The sequence below is a fragment of the Betta splendens genome, chromosome 3 (genome assembly GCF_900634795.4).
Source record: "Betta splendens chromosome 3, fBetSpl5.4, whole genome shotgun sequence".
NCBI lineage: Eukaryota > Metazoa > Chordata > Actinopteri > Anabantiformes > Osphronemidae > Betta > Betta splendens.
In genome coordinates, this window is record NC_040883.2 from 15,336,684 (window position 1) to 15,353,833 (window position 17,150).

Consider the following 17,150-nt stretch of genomic DNA (forward strand, 5'->3'; position numbering starts at 1 on the left):
ACCAGTGGATTCTCTGAACACGAACTCCTTGACTTCATGTATGAGGCATGTGATTCCTCCAACTCAGGTAACCGACCTTGTGGCATCTTCATCAACAGCGGTTTGCATAAGCATATGAACCATTAACTCCTGTTTTTCTGGTGCCGTCAGGAGTGGTGTTGGTCTCTACCATCATGCGGTACCTGCAGACCATGACGGCTCAGAGTCTGGAGCAGGACCGGCTCACTGACCTCCGGCAGCAGCTCGACCCTGACTGTCGGGACCCTCATGTGAGCAGAGGCTTCTTCCACAGCACCATGAGAGACTGGATCGCCCAGTGCAGCCAGGACAGGTGCATGTGCTTCTTGCTGCTCGTCTGCTTTTACTTTGTTATACTGCGATTTTTTTCTCAGTTTTTCATACGCTTCCACTGCTTATGCTGCTTCGTACCCACAATCTTTTGAACTAATAAAAGGGAAAACCCACCTACAGCTTATCTAGACTTGTGAGCAGCTGTAACTCCCCGACTGTTTTTGTGTTTCAGTGCTGATGTAGAAGATCATCGTGTGTCTTTGCCAGTCTCTTCTGAAAATCCTCTAAAAAGTACGTTTTCACTGTTTTGTTCAAATTCATTCCGAGGGACATCTATAAGTTCACTAAAACCTTTCCTTTCAGGTTGTCAGTGCGAAGTGGCCTCCGGAAACCACGGGTGAGTTATGTCTCTTTTGTTTTATTTCGCACGTGTTTCCCTCCTATCTGTTCACTGATCGTGTGTGTGCGTGGTGTCAGGGATGAAGACGACTTGCTGGGAACGGTGGCTGAACTGAGGCACGCTCACCGCGCACTGACTGAGCAGAACAGCAGCCTGATGAGGACGGTGACTCAGTGTGAGGACGTCAACCTGCAGCTCAACCTGGAGCTCACGGAGCTGCAGGCAAAGCTGGCCAGGCGAGTGTTATGCTGTTCTTCAGGCCATTTGCTGCAGAATGTATAAAGTTGTAGCTATTTCCTTGTCTGTATAAAGCACTCAAAAGTCAGCAATGAGAACCAAATCGCTGACAGAGGAACTGGAGGAGACGCGCCGGGCGTTTCAGGAGGCCCAGGAGAAAGCCAGTCGCTTCCAGAAGAGCTGCACACAACTGGTGAATGTTCTTAGTAAAACCTTCTAGGTTTCATTTATGTCAGTGTAAATCTTAACATCTGAAGTTCTCTCTCGTTTTCAGAGGAATGAACTTGAAAGTTTAAAAGTTCACAACAGGAGGCTTGAAGATAAGGTAAGATAAGGCAGGGAGGGAAGACAGTCAAATGTCTGGAGCCTTTAGTAGAGTAATGTTGACGTTTTTCTGTGAAATCATTCACACAGAATGAAGAACTCACCTTTAACACGGTGTGTTCTGAAGACAACCTCACCAGACTCAGGAAGGCGAACTCAGAGCTGAGGGTACGAACACACGCACCTCACCAGCACCTGACTGCATGAAGAGTTTTATCTGAGCTATGTCTTAATGCTCACAGGCTGAAATCAAGAAAACCCTCGTCGCATTGATGCTGAGAGACAGAGACGTCGCAAAGGTTGGTCGATCGATCGTGGTGCAGGGAAACGCTGTTGTCGTGCTGCTTCGTGTAACTGGACTTGTTGATCTACAGAAGGACGTTCTTCTGGATAAGATGAGAAGCGCTCATGTGGGGAATCATAACATGATCGAGGTGTGTCTGCACAGAACTAATTAATTCATATTCAACCTAAATGTATGAATTTAGAAAAGTAGTTTATGTTAATGTTGATGTTAATGAATATCTTGGTGTTGCAGGGTCTGCAGTCAGAGCTGCAGAGGCTACAGGAACATTCGCACCAAATTCTTTTGAGGTACTTTTATAATTGTAGGTCTAGCAAAATAAATGGTAAAATAAACGCCAAAACAAATGTTTAATTTCCTATCAAATGTAATTGAGGGAAGCAGCATTTTAGTTTACAGAACATCTAAATAATTTAATGATTTAAAGGTTCGTCTGGTTTCTGGCAGGTATGACAGACACCGTATCGGTCTCTGCAGCCGAGATCCTCCAAACCTCCGTTCTCTGCAGAGCGAAATGCAGAACGTGGAGCTGGTAAGAACGTCTTCATCTCCAGATGCTGGTAGCTTTCCTTCATCTCGCCCACGTGGCCGCTCATCCCTCTCGGTCTGCAGCAGCACCACAGAGCTCTGCACAAACCACCGTCCCACCACGCGCACGACGGCCATGTTCAGAGCATCGTTCAGGGGATCAGGAGCTCAGAGTCCTCTCGTCTCCTCTGCAACAGGTTTCCACAGAAGGTGAGAGTAGACGCTTCGACGGAAAGCGGGAGTTACTGGATGCATGTTCATTTGTCCTCTCGCAAACAGGACTCTGCTCTGGTAGAAACACGGGAGAGTCAGTCCCCTCATCACCTGCAGCCACAGGCAAATGTGTATGTGAGTTTTTTATCTGTCTTTGCCATGACAACAGAGTGGACTTGGGTAGTGTTAGTGTCTGTTCTCAAGATGTTTCTCCCAGCTAATAAAAGTGGGGTCTGGTTTTGATGGAGTGTTTATGGGCATCTGCATTGCACACAGGAGTTACCATCCTCTTTGTGTAAGACTCCATCTGAGATAAGTGCAGTTTTAGTATCCCCATGGTAGCTGCAGACATAACAGTGTGCCAAGGGGGTGTTTATAAAGCACCGGTGGTGGTTTCAGGCTGCAGGACCTGGAGCCGCACAAGTGTGTGTGGGAGGAGAAGGTGGAGGAGCAGTGGAGCGACCGGGAGAAGGAGAAGGAGAGGACCCGGATCAAGGAGGCCAAGAAGGCGGCTGTGGTGAAGTGGTGGAAGGATGCAGGAGGAGCCCAGTCGGCCCAGGAGCTCCGTGAGACGCACACTGCTATGCGTGAGCGGGTCGTTCACCCGACCGCCTCTCTGAGATCTGCACCAGGGCGCGCGACCGAGCCAAAAGCAAGGGGAGTCGTTCTCATCGACAAGGCGACCAACACTGAGCGAGAAGCGGACGGAGCCGCGGGGGCGGCGCCGAGGGAGCGGAGGGATGCGGCAGTGGGCCCGGAGGCCCCGCGAGGCACCCCCGCAGCGCACCAGGCGAGCGCAGACAGGCTGCTGGAGACCCTGAGGAGGATGGAGGCCACGGTGGGCGGCGCGCTGGAGGCCGCCGAGCTGGTGCGAGAGAGCGAGCGGAGGGTGGGCCGAGTCCAAGCCAGGCTGGAGAGCGTCGCCCGGAGGATGGAGGAGGCCCTGGGCCGAGCAGCGCACACCGACAAGCAGCTGGGCCGCCTGGAGGCCAGCGTCACAGAGCAGAGCCCGGCTCAGGTCTGTTTCAAGTCAATAATAAATCATATGTGGTTTTTGAAAGGTCGGAAAGGTTGAAATAGTCCCTGGTGGACATGAAGTATGTTATGCAGCTAAAATGCATTTTGGTTCCATCTTTAAATAAAATAAACATAAAACCTAATATTAGAAGTACATCAGCAAAGCACCAAACATAAATTACATAAAAGGTATTAGTGCCATGGGTATAGTTCTGTATGTATTTCAGAACGTAATTACCAGGGGATAAAATGTTGAGATTTATTTACTCGTGTTCCTCCTCTGGGAAGCAAAACTGCCAAAGTTAATCATGCTGATACAAAGATTTTCGTTTGAGGTTTTGACCTTCACTTGTCACTGATGTGATTGTACAGTATTTATTTACATACACTGACTCTAACTCCTCAAAAATGAACACGTTTGTCTAAGGTCAAAGTGAATCCCTCTGTATTTTTACCAAAGCTTCCAGCTCCTGCTCTGCCAGCTGGTCCCGATCCGGGCTCCACGGCCGAACCCCCCGCGGAGCCTGAGGACAGACGCCCTCCATCTGCAGTGAGCGGTAGGTGGTGGGTGTGAGGAAGCGTCACCACAAACGTGGGGATTTACCCTACTTCCCTTTTTAAGCGTGAGCCCTGGGGACGCCTGGACTCAGATCAGGCAGCACACAGCTGGTACAGTGAGGAGGATGAGAGAATAGGCACTCTGTTATCTGTCAAACGGGGTCATGGGGAAAATGACTGGAGGTCACGGGGATTCACGTAAACAGAGCAGTATTTTCCTTTACATGTTTTATACTTTGCATAAAGTTTTAGATGATTGAGTAGCTGCTCTGTTCTAACTCTGTCAGAGTGTCGTTCTGTCAGATGCTGGAGTTTGACCCAGTTTACATTTAGTTTGTTTGAAAGAGCTTTGAAGAACTTTTTTAGACCTTTTTCAGTAATAATCATCTTTGGACAAAGAGATGGCCGCTTTTCTCTCAGCGAAGGTCATGGCAAATATTTCCACGTCCCACTTCCATTGTTTATTTGTGATGTAGTTTTTAGTGGGAGTTTGATACATGTAACAGACAGTAGGTGGCCTCAAAGGGGAAATTACATTTCATACAAGGACAGATCGGTCTGTGTACACGTTTGCTTATTTTATAGCCCTTTGAGTTTATTGTTCATGTTTATCTGGCATCTACGGCCTAAAGCAACACGCTTAAAACACAACCAGGACACCATCAACATGTGGGACAAACGTGGTCGTGATTGCTTTTAATATATTTATCAAAACCAGCTGATGTGAAAATGATGGGATATTAAAACTATATGAAAAAAATACTGTGTGAACTGACCCTTCATCAGGGAGGCCTCATTTCCTTTATCTGCGTTACAGGAGGATAGTTTAAGCAGATTAATCAGAAAAAAAGAACAGCAACTGTCATTTTAGCTCGTCGTGTAGAATGTTTAAAGTTCACGGAGCTGAAGACTCGAGGTGCCGTCAACAGACAAAGAATGATCCTCCACATGCACACATACTGTAGATGTGGCGGTAGGAGCCCAAGAATGGCTTTAAATCAAACAGTGCCAACTGTGAAGCCTCCGAGGTGACGGACCAAACCACACACACACACACACACACACACACGCAGCAAGTCCCACAGTTTGTAATAAATCTCGCAGCTGTGATGCACAGAGTCCAGAGAATGCAAGCGAATGCAAGCGCCCATGCATTTATGTGCAGGATGTCACCATTCTGTTTGTTTCAAAGCTGCTCATCAACGATAGAACGCTAACATGAGATATTAAATCAGGTCTAGACGTGGCCTGTTACATCACAGCTCAATAGGCTTAATGTGGCCACAGTCCGGTTGTGTGACGAATAACAATCCGTTGGAGCCTGAATGTAAATAGTTTAGAGAAGCAGTGGGTCCGTGAGTGGGTCTCTAATGCCGCGTGTGCCTGTGTGGCAGCCGTAAACTCTGCTCTTTGATGGAGAGTCTTCCAATGAAAGCAAAGTGGGAATAACAAAAGCGCTGCAGCTGGAATGTGAATCAATACGAGCTGAGGCAGAGAATAATATGGCGTCTAATACGCGTGTGACGCACAGCATCGCGCGCCCCTGAAGCGGACGACACCCTGTCGTTTCCTGGGGCCAGAGGATCCAGCGCCGCGCTCCAGATGGTTGCCAGGTTATTGTTGCCCCTAGTTATGGAGGTGGACGGAGAGCGAGGCACTTCCTGAAGCACGGGTCAGGGTCGCGTTCCCAATCAGATCCATATCACAGCACCAGCGTCACACAGACAGAAAACTGATCCCGGCCCTGTTTTGTTTTCTCTTTCTGTTTCTCTTTTTTTTTTACTGACTTGTGACATTTGCATTGCACATGGTTTCCTGTTAAATGCAAATCACGTTTTCACTGACTGTGCTCTGGCTTTAACAGGTGGCACAGAAGGAGGGAGCTGCAGCAAGGTGAGACTCTCCTGCATTTATTTCTGACAGGTCCATTATTTCTGCATGTTTAGGCAGAACTTCATGTTGTTCATTCTATTATTTGCTTTCTTTAATGAGTCAGACTTTTTGTAAATGTTGTATTTGTAGAGCACACTTCCTTTTTTCCTGATGATGTAAATTGCTGCGTTATATGAAACAGTAAGTCACTACTATAATCTGATAGTATCTTACAATAATGACTTGAACCTTGAAAAGTACAGTTTTTTGTTCCACCTGAGTGACTGCAGCTACGGTTACGCTCCCATTTTAAGGCGTGTGAGGAGGCGCTTGGATCTTTGGCCCTTTGCTGCCAGAGCTCAGGCCTGAACCAGCCAGTTCAGTCTCACCACCAGCAGCATCACACATGCTCCATAGTGACAAGATGCTGGTTTAAAATGAAAAATAGGTGAAAATACTGGGTTGTGAGACACCGCTTTCACAGCCTGGACCTTCTGTCCAGAGCTCTGTAGATCCCTGGCTGGATCCACCCAGCGTGTGGTGATGTTCTGGTCTGTAACATCTAAAGAGACACGATTAGAGCCCATTTGTCTAAAGAGGAAGCTGAGTGTGGATGACTTTATTCTGAAAGGGGAAGCAGTGAGCTTTAGCTAAGTTCAGAACTCTGGATGATTACAGCTACTGTACCAACAGGAGGACATATTCATAGCACACGCACCCAGCACACAGGGAAGTCAGTGACAGGATCCCTTCTGAGGAATGTGATTGATTTACTAGTTCAAAATCCAGCTCCAGAACTAACTGTCATGCAACAGCCTCAACATCCACATGAGCAGGTTCTTCATTTGTATTTATTAATTTAGTTTAGTTCCAGTATATTTTTATAATTGTACTTTAAATGCAGGAATGCGTTTGCTCACTCTGTGGTTCTGTGGCCCGTGTTCACACTGTCAGCGATGCTGTAACACTCCCTGAACCTTGCTCTGCCCTCCAGAACCAGTCAGGTTCTCCCTCCCGCTCACATATTTCCACCTCCGCGTCTGAAAAGCAGCGCGGTCGGTGCGAGGTTTGACAACGCGGTTCAAACAAAAGTGATCCTCAAGAGCTCGGAAGTGGACGCGTGGATTCCTCTAAGGCTGCAGAGTAAACACGGGCCGGACACACGCAATCCATCTACCTATCATTCATCTGCATCGGCGCACAACGTCGTCCCCCTCACAGCGATAAGAGAAACCAAACAAAACCCCAGCAGGACAAACAACATTGATTCCTAATTTTGTTCAGCTTTTGAGTTGAGGGACGATCAGTGAGGAGCGCGCGCACACACACACACACACACACACACACACACACACACACACACACACTCCCCACAGCAGCCCAAAGAGGCATACAGAGTCCTTCTCCTTAAATGGTCAAAGCTCCCAGGAGTGAAAGAGAGGCTGCTGCTGAAAAAAGACAGGGAACGGAGGGGACGGGAGAAGGAAGGAGAAGCCCCGACCATAGAGGACTTGAGTTTTCTGAAGAAAAGCCTGCGAGTGGCAGCCGGACTGTGGGAAGTCAGTCTCAGGGATCGGCAGGAGCGTGTGCGTGTGTGCGTGTGTGCGTGTGTGCGTGTCTGGCTACAGCAGCACAGCGTGGCCTCAGGTAGCGCGCGGGCCCTGCTGACAGGTTGTGGGCGATCGGCCGTGGGGATTCGCTCTTTGCTCCGTCCACAGGGGACGCAGGCCGATGCGTGGGCTGTGTGTTAGGTGATACCGGACTCTGAGCCGCCCCGGGTGAGTTCACATTATCTGGCGTGTGTCTGGAAGCAGAGCTTTGTGTCATCCTTCCTTCGTGCCCTGGAACATTTATGTATCGTGCATCTCTGCTCGCAGCACATCCTCTTCCTTTCCTTTCTCACCCTTTCGCTGCCCTGCTGCCTCGTACTGTGGCTCGGTAGCAACCACTTCCTCCGCTGGCCCTGCACTCTGTTCACACACAACCAAATTTTAAACAAATCTGGCAAGAAGGAGCGGGTTTATGTAACAGGAGGGCGCCGGTCCCATCCCCTCTCTCTCTCTCTCGCTCGCTCGCTCGCTCTCTGGCTCTGACGAGAGAGGCTGAGAAACCTGGCTGAACATGAGTTAAAGCTGATGGACAGATATGCATGATGAAAACGAATGCTTCATGTCCCCAGAGACTGAGGCTGAGGGTCGCTCTCCCTCCACAGGAAATAATCTCGGCGCAGAATTAGCCTGCAGTGTCTGTCTGAGGGGAACCTGCAGGTCTGTTTAGGCCCAGTCAGTTTGAGAGGCTTAAAAAGTAAAATTGTTAAGCAGCATGTGGAACCCAAGCTATAACTGAACTACTCTGACTCATATCTTGCATAAACAAACCTTAAAGCTGGTTTCGGGTCCGTTTTGCTAAAAGTGCCGCGTGTGATGAATGGAGAAATGGCCGTGCTCCCGTGTGTCAGCGTTCTGGAGGCAGGAAGTGTCCTCACAGCTCTCTGTGACTGTTAAACAACCCATTTCCTCCCCGCTGACTCACAGCCCTTCTGTCCCTATAGGTTCCCAGGGACTTGTCACGTTTGGGCTGACGCTGAGCAGCGCCGTGCGTGTTCTGGAACCCGAATCCAACGTCCTGTGTTTAAGTGCGTAGCGCAGCTCTGAAACGAGCGCTGATCCATCACACTTTCCACCGGCCGTCCCCCGCGAGCAGCGATGAAGCTGTGTGGCCCACGCATATGGAAATCGTGGCGCTGCTTCAAAGGGTTAAATGCGCTCCGCCCTTCAGTTTGCATAGATGGGCCACTAAAAATAGCCCGTCGCACTCATAATGTTTAACCCAATGAGGTCACGGTGAGCCAGGTAGCTGCAGGCAAAGCCAGCTCCATGTACTGAGGCATCTTCAGCCTGTGTCCTTGAGCTGGAGATAATTAAGAGGTGAAGATAATGAATGCTTCTCATAAGCATTAATTACACTTGGGATCATTTAGGACTCGTGAAACAGGGAACAGGATGTGTTGTAGTTTTATCATCTGTGCATCAATCTGTTTAATCCCTGGATGCAGAGGCTTTTGCTCTGATTAGGGACCTGAAGCTGAGCGAAGTGTAGGAAAATGAGTTGTCATCCTTCAGAGAGTCCAGTGCCTGCAAAAAAAACCACAGCTGAAGCTGTGCGTACTGGAAACGGACGTATTTTTGTTTTCTGACGAATCAGTTCCAGTTCCTCCATCCTAAACGTTTGTCATTGTGCTGTTGCAAAGCAGCGTAGAAGATATTTTAGGATTAGCGTGTGGTTGGCTGTGACTAGTTGGTTCCTTTTTTTTTTAGTTAAGTATATTTTTATAATCTCACCATTCATTTTCTCAGCTCTAATCTGCTTTTTGTGGGTTTCCTCTGCAGCTCCGGGTCGAGCGGAACCACTTTCGTCCTCCTGAACGAGGCGCCCACAGCTCCTCGGGCTCCGGCGGCGCCGACGGCCCGCTTGTCTTTCCCCTCGCTCGCCCTCGCGCTCGCCCTCGGCCCGCGGCGCCCCCCACCATGCCCACGCTGCCGGAGGAGGAGGAGGACTCACCTGAGGAGCTGGACAGCTCCTCCAGTTCTCCCAGTACCGTGAGTGCACTCTCAGGGGACGGGTTTTTCAAATGTTTGCTTTGGTGACATCCTCCTGGCAACTAAACGTTCAACATTTGACCCCTGAGGCCTGAGAACATTGTCTTCCGCTGTGATCGCTCACAAACACACGGGCGCGATAAGGCATGTCTGCAGAAAATGCAATGAAGCCGCGTAATCTAATCTTCAGGACGTACGGTCCCCACCGCTATTAGAGCCGCGCCGAGGCCTTTTATTGGGAGGCTGGAGCACAGATAAGCTCTTAGAGCTCTCAGGCTATTTGTGTTTGATTCCAGTCTGTGTTTACTTGCATACCTGCCTTTAGGAGATGGACAAAAATATTACGCAGCCAAACTGAAGCGGAGTTTTTGTAGTGTTTGGATTTCGATTAAAGCCGCCCTTGTCGTATTTGTGCTTCGCAGTCCACACCGGGCGAAAGCCAGGCCGTCGTCTTGGCCGCCCCCACTATCGTGTACCCTCAGCAGGCCTCCATCCTCCAGCCCGACGGGCGGCACCTGGAGCAGAGCAGGTATTCACCACATTCACCAATTTAAACAGTGTTGCTGTCTGTGAAGAAGCCAGCGTCACTCAATCAATCACTTCCCTCCCTCAGGCCACACAGTCCCAGAGCTCGCGTGGCCAGAAACCCCTCAGGAGGACCCATCACCACAGTAGGTGAGTGAACTGAACTCACACTGAAGGTCAAAGATGGATGGGTGAACTTCACAGCATTCAGCCTGAGACTGGCCATCGCCTTCACAGACTCTGTGTGTGTGTGTGTGTGTGTGTGCGTGTGTGTGCGTGTGTGTGTGCGTGCGTGTGTGTGTGTGTGCGTGCGTGTGTGTGTGTGTGTGTGTGTGTGTGTGTGTGTGTGTGTGTGTGTGTGTGCGTGTGTGTGTGCGTGCGTGTGTGTGTGTGTGTGTGTGCGTGCGTGTGTGTGTGTGTGTGTGTGTGTGTGTGTGTGTGTGTGCGTGTGTGTGCGCGTGCGTGTGTGTGTGTGTGTGTGTGTGTGTGTGTGTGTGTGTGTGTGTGTGTGTGTGTGTGTGTGCGTGTCAGACAGCACAGGTCATGTGATCGACCTGCTGAAGGACCGTCTGCCGGAGCTGCAGCTGTCGGCGGAGGATCGGCAGAAGAACCTGGAGCTGCTGGAGCAGGCGAAGCAGGTCAGCGACCGCTTCCTGGCGCGCCGCGGCCGCCGCTCCACCAGCAGCCTCACCGACTCCCCCACAGGTCGCCCGCCGCCGCTCCCCACGACAGCTGTGCAGGTTCTCTGTTCAGTCAATCAACCTGGTTTGGTTTCGTTTCCACAGGCCTTTCTCCATCTCCGACCACCTCGCCTGCTTCTTCCAGGAGCAGCTCGCTGACTGTGCCTCCTCAAACCGGTGTGTTCTGACCTCAGCTGTTTATTCTTAGTTTACACTGATAGTTCTCTCCCACTGGTGTTTAAGACTGTGCTGTGTGCCTCTCTTCCAGCTGTGGGATCCTCAGACATCAGCTCACAGTCTGCTCAGGTAAAAAAACAAGGTTAATTCAGACATAATCGTGGTCTTCATTCAACCAATGATTGTATTTTTTTTATATTTATTGAGTAAGTAAGCTGCCTCTGTGCGTAATTCATCTTCATCTGGACGTAAATGCTCCTTTTGGATCTTGTTTGCAGCACCTGTCGGTTCCGTCAGTGAGAGAACAGCCTGATGTGACGGCTCAGGACCAGGAGGTCAGATTACACCAGCCATTACTGCATGAGCTTTGAAATGGTGAAGTCTTATGAAAATGATGTAGAAAGAAGTTTGTTTTTTTTTTTTTATAATTTTCTTTGCGCAGGGGTTTGAACACGCGTTCATGGTTCACAGCTGACTTTGTAGTTTTCAGTGCTGGACTAATTGCAGTGAGACACAGACTTGTCTTTGTGATGATTTATACCCACGCGGGCGATCAAAGAGATTCAATGGGCACAGGCTCCTCTCTCAGCGTTTCGTGTGTGATGACCGTGTGCTCCAATCTCCAGGAATGATAATAGAGATCATCTCACTAACCTTAGGACAGACTGCTGCTGCTGGACTGGAAGCCCGCTGAGAAAAGGAAAGTGTCCTCTGGGACGCTGACGCCCCGTTTCGCTGTCCAGAAGGAGACCTTTGACCCCTCCGTACCGAGGAGCCCCCCCACGGCCGCTAAAGGAGACGAGGGCGCCGCCTTTGGCCGGAACCCTAGCCAGGTCCCGGCCACCGGGGTGGCCAAGCCCGTCCCCAGACCCCCGACCCAGCAGGCCCCCTGCACGGCGGAGATCAAGACCATCGGGGCCTTCCCTCCACTGATGAGGGCTGTGTCCTGGGACGCTGTGGGCAGCCTTAATCCTAGGAATGGAGCCCCAGCGTTCCCTCCCTCACTGGACGACGTCTTCTCAGACAAACCCAGGGACGTCTTCAAGTCCTCGGGCTACAAGGACTTCCCCGTCCAGCCGGGGGCTGTGCAGAAGCTGTCCAGACTCAGAGAGGTTCACTCTGTTTGGTTGGTAAAATCCATTTAGTGAATGGCGTGAGGAGGAAATAACCACTTTGTGTTTTTTCTCATTTGTGTTTGTGTGTAGGAGCACAAGCTGATGCGTCACCAGAGCATAGCAGGATCCAAGCTGCCAGACTTGAGTGAAACTGCCGAACAGGAAAAAGGTGACGCTCCTTGTTTGCCCTCTTGTCCAAGTAAAACAAAAAGGACTTCACGCGTTGTCGAGAGTCCACCTCCTGCATCTCAGGGAAAATGGTTTCCAGCCAGAAGTCGAACATCTGTTGACTTGTTTCCTCACAACAGAGAAAGCGATGCTGTTTGTAGTTCTCATCAGCAGAGGGCATGGTTGGTAAAGCACGCGAGCCCCAGACCACATATGAGGACTCATTTAAGGGTTGCTGGTGTTTTGGCACCAAGTGTGTATATGAGACTCCAGGCAGACGTCTTAGCTCGTACTCATGGGGCCGTGTGTCTGCAGGCTCCCAGCCCTCGCCGGCAGCGGCGGCGGCGGCGGCCAGCAGCGAGGAGGCGAAGGAGAGGTGGGATGCCATGCCCAACATCTCAGACCTGATGCTGAGGAAGCTCAAACTCCACCGGGGTTTGCCGGGATGGTGCGTAACCAGTAACCAGCCAGATGCTGCTCGAGGAACACTTGATCGGATCCCTCGCTAACCTTTGACCTCTGCTTTCATTCCAGTGCACCTGCGCTCTCTGAAAAAGAAGTTGAGGTTGGTATTGATTGTATTCACACTCTAATGACTATTGGTGGTGATTCCCAATTAGAATATATATAATTTAGCTTTCCAGCTTTACTTGTGTACGTACAATGAGCCTCGTAGCACGTTCACTGAGTCCAAACAGCCCAGACAGATGTTTTTCTTCCTCTACTGCTGAACGCGCGTCACGTGTAGCCGTGTTTGTACAGTAGCAACTTGTTTTGTAACCACAGTAGTTAATTACGCAGTCGTAAAAATCGGCGGCGCGGCCTCGACTGGGCTTCGTCAACAGGAAGAGCGCCTTTCTTTTCCCGATCAAACCGAGGAGACTTCCTGTGGAGACCATGCGAGCGCGGCCGGTGCTGTGGGGCTGGAGCCGTGGCCTCTCCCAGCACTCCCAGCGCTCCCAGTGGGACGCGTCTGGATCAGGACAGTCAGAGGTCGTAGATTTCCTCTCGGGCGCAGGGACGCTGGAAAGCTGCAGACGGCCTTTGATCGACACGATGAAGCAGCAGGAGGTCAAAGGGCGCCGTCCCCGCGGCGTCGCCGCGCGTCTTCCGGGTTTCATCTGCAGGAACCGTCTCTCCACAGAATGCCTTCGTGCAGCTGTCCCTAGCGTTTCGGAACGACAACTACACCCTGGAGACGCGGCTCAAACAGGCGGAGCGGGAGAGGAACCTGACGGAGGAAGACACCGAGAAGGAACTGGAGGAGTTCAAAGGAGCCCTGAAGGTCAGTGCTGGAAAACAACCCCTGATCTGAGGCCATATTCCCTCCGGCTCTTTAGTGCTCGTTCATCTGCTTTAATGTTTCCTGCAACTGCTCCTCGGTAAACATTTACCCAGCGTGAGTCCAGGCCCACGCGCTGGCTTTTTCCGTATGATGGAGGCCCTGTTGCTGCTTTGCAGATGACCTCTCCCCAGTGGCAGAACCTGGAGCAGCGCGAGTCCTACCAGCGCCTCATCGAGACCGTGGCCGTGCTGCTGCGTCTGGCCACGCGCCTCTCCAGCCGAGCCGAGATCGTCGGAGCCGTCCGCCAGGTCCAGACGCCGCCTTTCACCGCAGCGACGCGTGCTGCACTTAATGCACTGGAGGGAAAGCGATGACGTTGCTGCAGGAGAAGCCAAAGCAAACAGAAAGAAACCTGTGCACTCAGATTTGGGCCTATTTACAGTATAACTCATTGCATTGAGGAGAATTACTCCCTCCCGCCGTCATTTCTTTGTACAGCTGCCCATTTAATGTAATTGTAGGCGCCAATAACATGACCTTTGAACCCAGACACTTTAATGACATTCCTGTGTTCTTATATGTTCTTAAAACATGACATCTGGGTTCTTGTACGGTCTGATCATGTTGCATAAATTAGTGTTAAATCCCATAAACTGTAAAATTATCAGTCTGATCAGCAACGTTTTTAGATAGCGACCAAAAAAGTCTAAGAATTCCTATGAATACCTAAAGCCTTAGTGGATTTAAATGTGGCTGCCACAGCCGCCCTGTGTGCAGACTGTGCAGACCTGCTCCCTAACGCAGCCTCGTCCTGACTCACGCCTCTGTTGTGCATCAGGAGAAGCGTATGAACAAGGCAACGGAGGTCATGATGCAGTACGTGGAGAACCTGAAGAGGACCTACGAGAAGGACCACGCAGAGCTGATGGAGTTCAAGAAGCTCGCCAACCAGAACTCCAGCCGCTGTTACGGAGGCTCTGTAGAGGCCGGAGGTACGACTCCGCTCGTGTTACTGCTCCTTGGTTCGAATGGAATATTCACATATCTGATTACTGACTTAGATAATTCTGTCTGTTTTGAGTTGAGATCTTTGTATGTTTTTTTTTAAAGATGATGGAGTTCCACGAGCTTCAAGATCGATGTCGTTAACTCTGGGAAAGGTAACGTTGGACGTTGGTTGGTTGATTACAATTATAGTAAATGAAAGACTACAAAGGAAAATGTAAAACTAAATGTCTACATTACTACGTTCTGACATTATGCATACTGTGTTTTTTTGATGATGTCCTCTTGTCCCCTCAGGCTCTGCCTCGGCGCAGAGTGAGTGTAGCAGTGGTGCCCAAGTTCAACCTGCTGAACGTCCCGGGTCAGAACCCAGCCACAGCTGCCCAGAGCCCCGGAGCAGGACCCGCTACCGCTGCTGCTCTTCCGGCCCTGGTAGGTCACGCTGGCCGTCAGGAAACTGTGGGACATGACACATCAAGCATGAAGTCAAGTCACCCACGCTCTCAAATAAAGCCTTTTCTACCTCAAAAGCTTTAATAGTTTTACAAATTAGATAAAGACCATGTAGACAGTATACATATATAGAAATCTGACCCAGGTCAGTACATCTGTATCTGTGTATCTCTCTTGATGCTTTCACTTTAGTTTTTTCAGTTGACAACGTCATACTTAAATTCTACTACTGTACATTTATGACATTTATTTATAATAAATAGGACATTAAAGCATAAAATAATTATGGTTAGAACATATAATGCATTATTTTCTATTTGCTAATGGTACTTTTACCTAAATAGTGTATATATAATCATATTATTTATATTATTAAATATTATATTTTATATATAGCACTTTCTGTTCTCTTTAGTGTGAAGCGAATGATATGAAAGGCAACACAGCACAACCAGCAACAGAATGGTATGCGCACGCACACACACACACACACACACACAAACACAAACACAAACACACACACACACACACACACACACACACACACACACACACACACACACACACACACACTGCATTTTCATCGTGGCTTTCCATCCTTTTTGTTAAACCACAGCTGGAGGAAATGCTCACATTTCAGATCATTCTGTGACTCCAGGATGTTTTGTTACCGTGCAGAGAAAGCGTCTGTGAGGTGAAAGTAAAAATGATCCAATGCGTCTGAAACTGATGGATGTGCTAGGCTGAGTCGCAATCTAAACATTTGTGCAAGGTTTTGAGAAAGTCCAGGCCCTGGGTTCCAATCATATCCTGGATATAAAGTGAGTCTGAGTAGAGCTCTTAAGTGTCTGATCTGGACGTTCTGCGCGGAGACGAGAACAGCAATAACAAGCGTGACGGTGGCGGCCACGTGTGCTTCAGACGAGACGAGGCTGCAGCGCCGCGATGGAACCAAAGCGCACGCTCCTCTAGGTTCAGTGACGCGTGCTGTGGCCGCCTCCATGTGTGATTGTTCTTTCCTATCTGAAACAATACAGTGGAAAGAGTGTGTCGGAGCAGGAAAGCGAGGCGGCCAAGCCTTCAGTCAACATAGAGGAGATCAGAGCCGAGATCAAGGCAAAGATCGAGGAGGAGGCCTACAATAAAGGGTGAGGCCCACGTCCTGCTCCTCCAACACACACTCTATGATGCCCATACATCACTACAGCTGGACATCCTCATGTTTATTATCTCACGTACAGTATAGAATTAGATTGAGTGCACGGAACATTAAATGTGAATTATTCAAACGCAGCTTCCAAGATGGACTAAAACACAGCAAGGCCCTCCAGGAGGAGAAGCAGGAGGACGCCGCTGCTGAGAAGCTGCTGGGATCAAAGGACGAGGATGAAGAGAGCGGAAAGAAGACGAAGACTAGCAGGTGAACTAAATGGACCCTCTGCTGCAATAGTTTGGGAACCGAGGCCCACACAAGTCGATTAGTGACACTCTTATGCCTCCTATAGTTCATGTGAGGCTGCAGCAAAAAAGAAAAAGATGAGCTGGAAACAGCTGCCATTGAATCCATCATTATTGTTTTGCAGCTGTAAACAATGTGAGGTCTTTATCTCCACAGGACACCAGAGGAGGTCCTGGTTCTCCTTGGACGGGTTTGTCCCAGGATTCCCATGAGCCGGCGGCTCCTTGGCCTCGTCCTGACCCTGTTTGTGCTGATGTGTCTGCTCATCAGCATTTTCGCTTTCTTTAACGAATACTACAACAGACGTGAGGACACATAAGGAGGGAGCGACTGATGAAGATCAGACCCAAAGGACACCGCCGTCGTCCGTCTCTGCAGATCGGTCGGATCATCCCACCCGAACTCACTTGAACCCACAACCCCGAGTCTCACGGGTCAGACGTTTAGGAAGCCTTTGTCACATTTATCCTTAAGTTATGATTAATTCAAGCTTAGAAAAATAATTCTATTTATGTTTAGGGACCAAGTGCACAGTGTGAAAAAATATGTGTTCTAAAATAGATCGCTAGTTCTAGTTTTAGTACGGAACGCGATGAGTGCATCATGTTCCAGCACAAGCCACAGAGCCACAGTAGAAACATTTAATTTATCTATGCTCTAATATTAACATAAAATCTCTAGGGTCCAAAAAAGACCAAATTAGAGACTGAATTATTTTAGAGATTAAAATAGTCAGTCTGCTGTTGTTTCATTTCATTGATGTGTATTTGAAGGTTTTTAGACTCAGGCACATTCCAGTGGAGTTCATGGAGTGCAATAATCGGAACACTGACAGATTGTGGTCTTGGGAAGAAGCCTGGTTTTATTATTCCTGCTCACGTGTGGTTGCTCATTCTGTGCCGCTTCACCTGGAAATAAACGGTGCCTCAGTACATTGTGC

General features: G+C 49.4%; 1 protein-coding gene and 1 long non-coding RNA gene across 4 annotated transcripts; both read left to right on the top strand.

Annotated features, from left to right (window-relative positions):
* The first annotated feature begins 1,340 nt into the window (after positions 1–1,340).
* LOC114852609 (uncharacterized) lies at positions 1,341–1,849 on the top strand. Its single transcript, XR_008694307.1, has 4 exons — positions 1,341–1,420; positions 1,495–1,551; positions 1,627–1,686; positions 1,791–1,849. It is a non-coding gene; the product is annotated as an uncharacterized LOC114852609 (long non-coding RNA).
* An 853-nt stretch (positions 1,850–2,702) lies between these two features.
* On the top strand, positions 2,703–17,142 carry mrvi1 (murine retrovirus integration site 1 homolog). Of its 3 annotated transcripts, XM_029144772.3 has the most exons (23): positions 2,703–3,315; positions 3,775–3,871; positions 5,737–5,765; positions 9,134–9,343; positions 9,766–9,872; positions 9,957–10,018; positions 10,400–10,573; positions 10,654–10,725; positions 10,817–10,854; positions 11,004–11,060; positions 11,385–11,837; positions 11,931–12,009; positions 12,324–12,456; positions 12,543–12,573; positions 13,153–13,293; positions 13,470–13,601; positions 14,132–14,285; positions 14,404–14,453; positions 14,596–14,730; positions 15,167–15,216; positions 15,789–15,899; positions 16,046–16,171; positions 16,367–17,142. In XM_029144772.3, exons 1-23 carry the CDS (start codon positions 2,881–2,883, stop codon positions 16,527–16,529), a joined length of 3,039 nt encoding a protein of 1,012 aa, XP_029000605.1. In that variant the 5' UTR covers positions 2,703–2,880; the 3' UTR covers positions 16,530–17,142. The 3 variants fall into 3 exon arrangements, with proteins under 3 accessions (XP_029000605.1, XP_029000606.1, XP_055363438.1); XM_029144773.3 differs by lacking the exons at positions 2,703–3,315; positions 3,775–3,871; positions 5,737–5,765 and adding an exon at positions 7,148–7,522; XM_055507463.1 differs by lacking the exons at positions 2,703–3,315; positions 3,775–3,871; positions 5,737–5,765 and adding an exon at positions 8,362–8,379.
* The last annotated feature ends 8 nt before the right edge of the window (positions 17,143–17,150 follow it).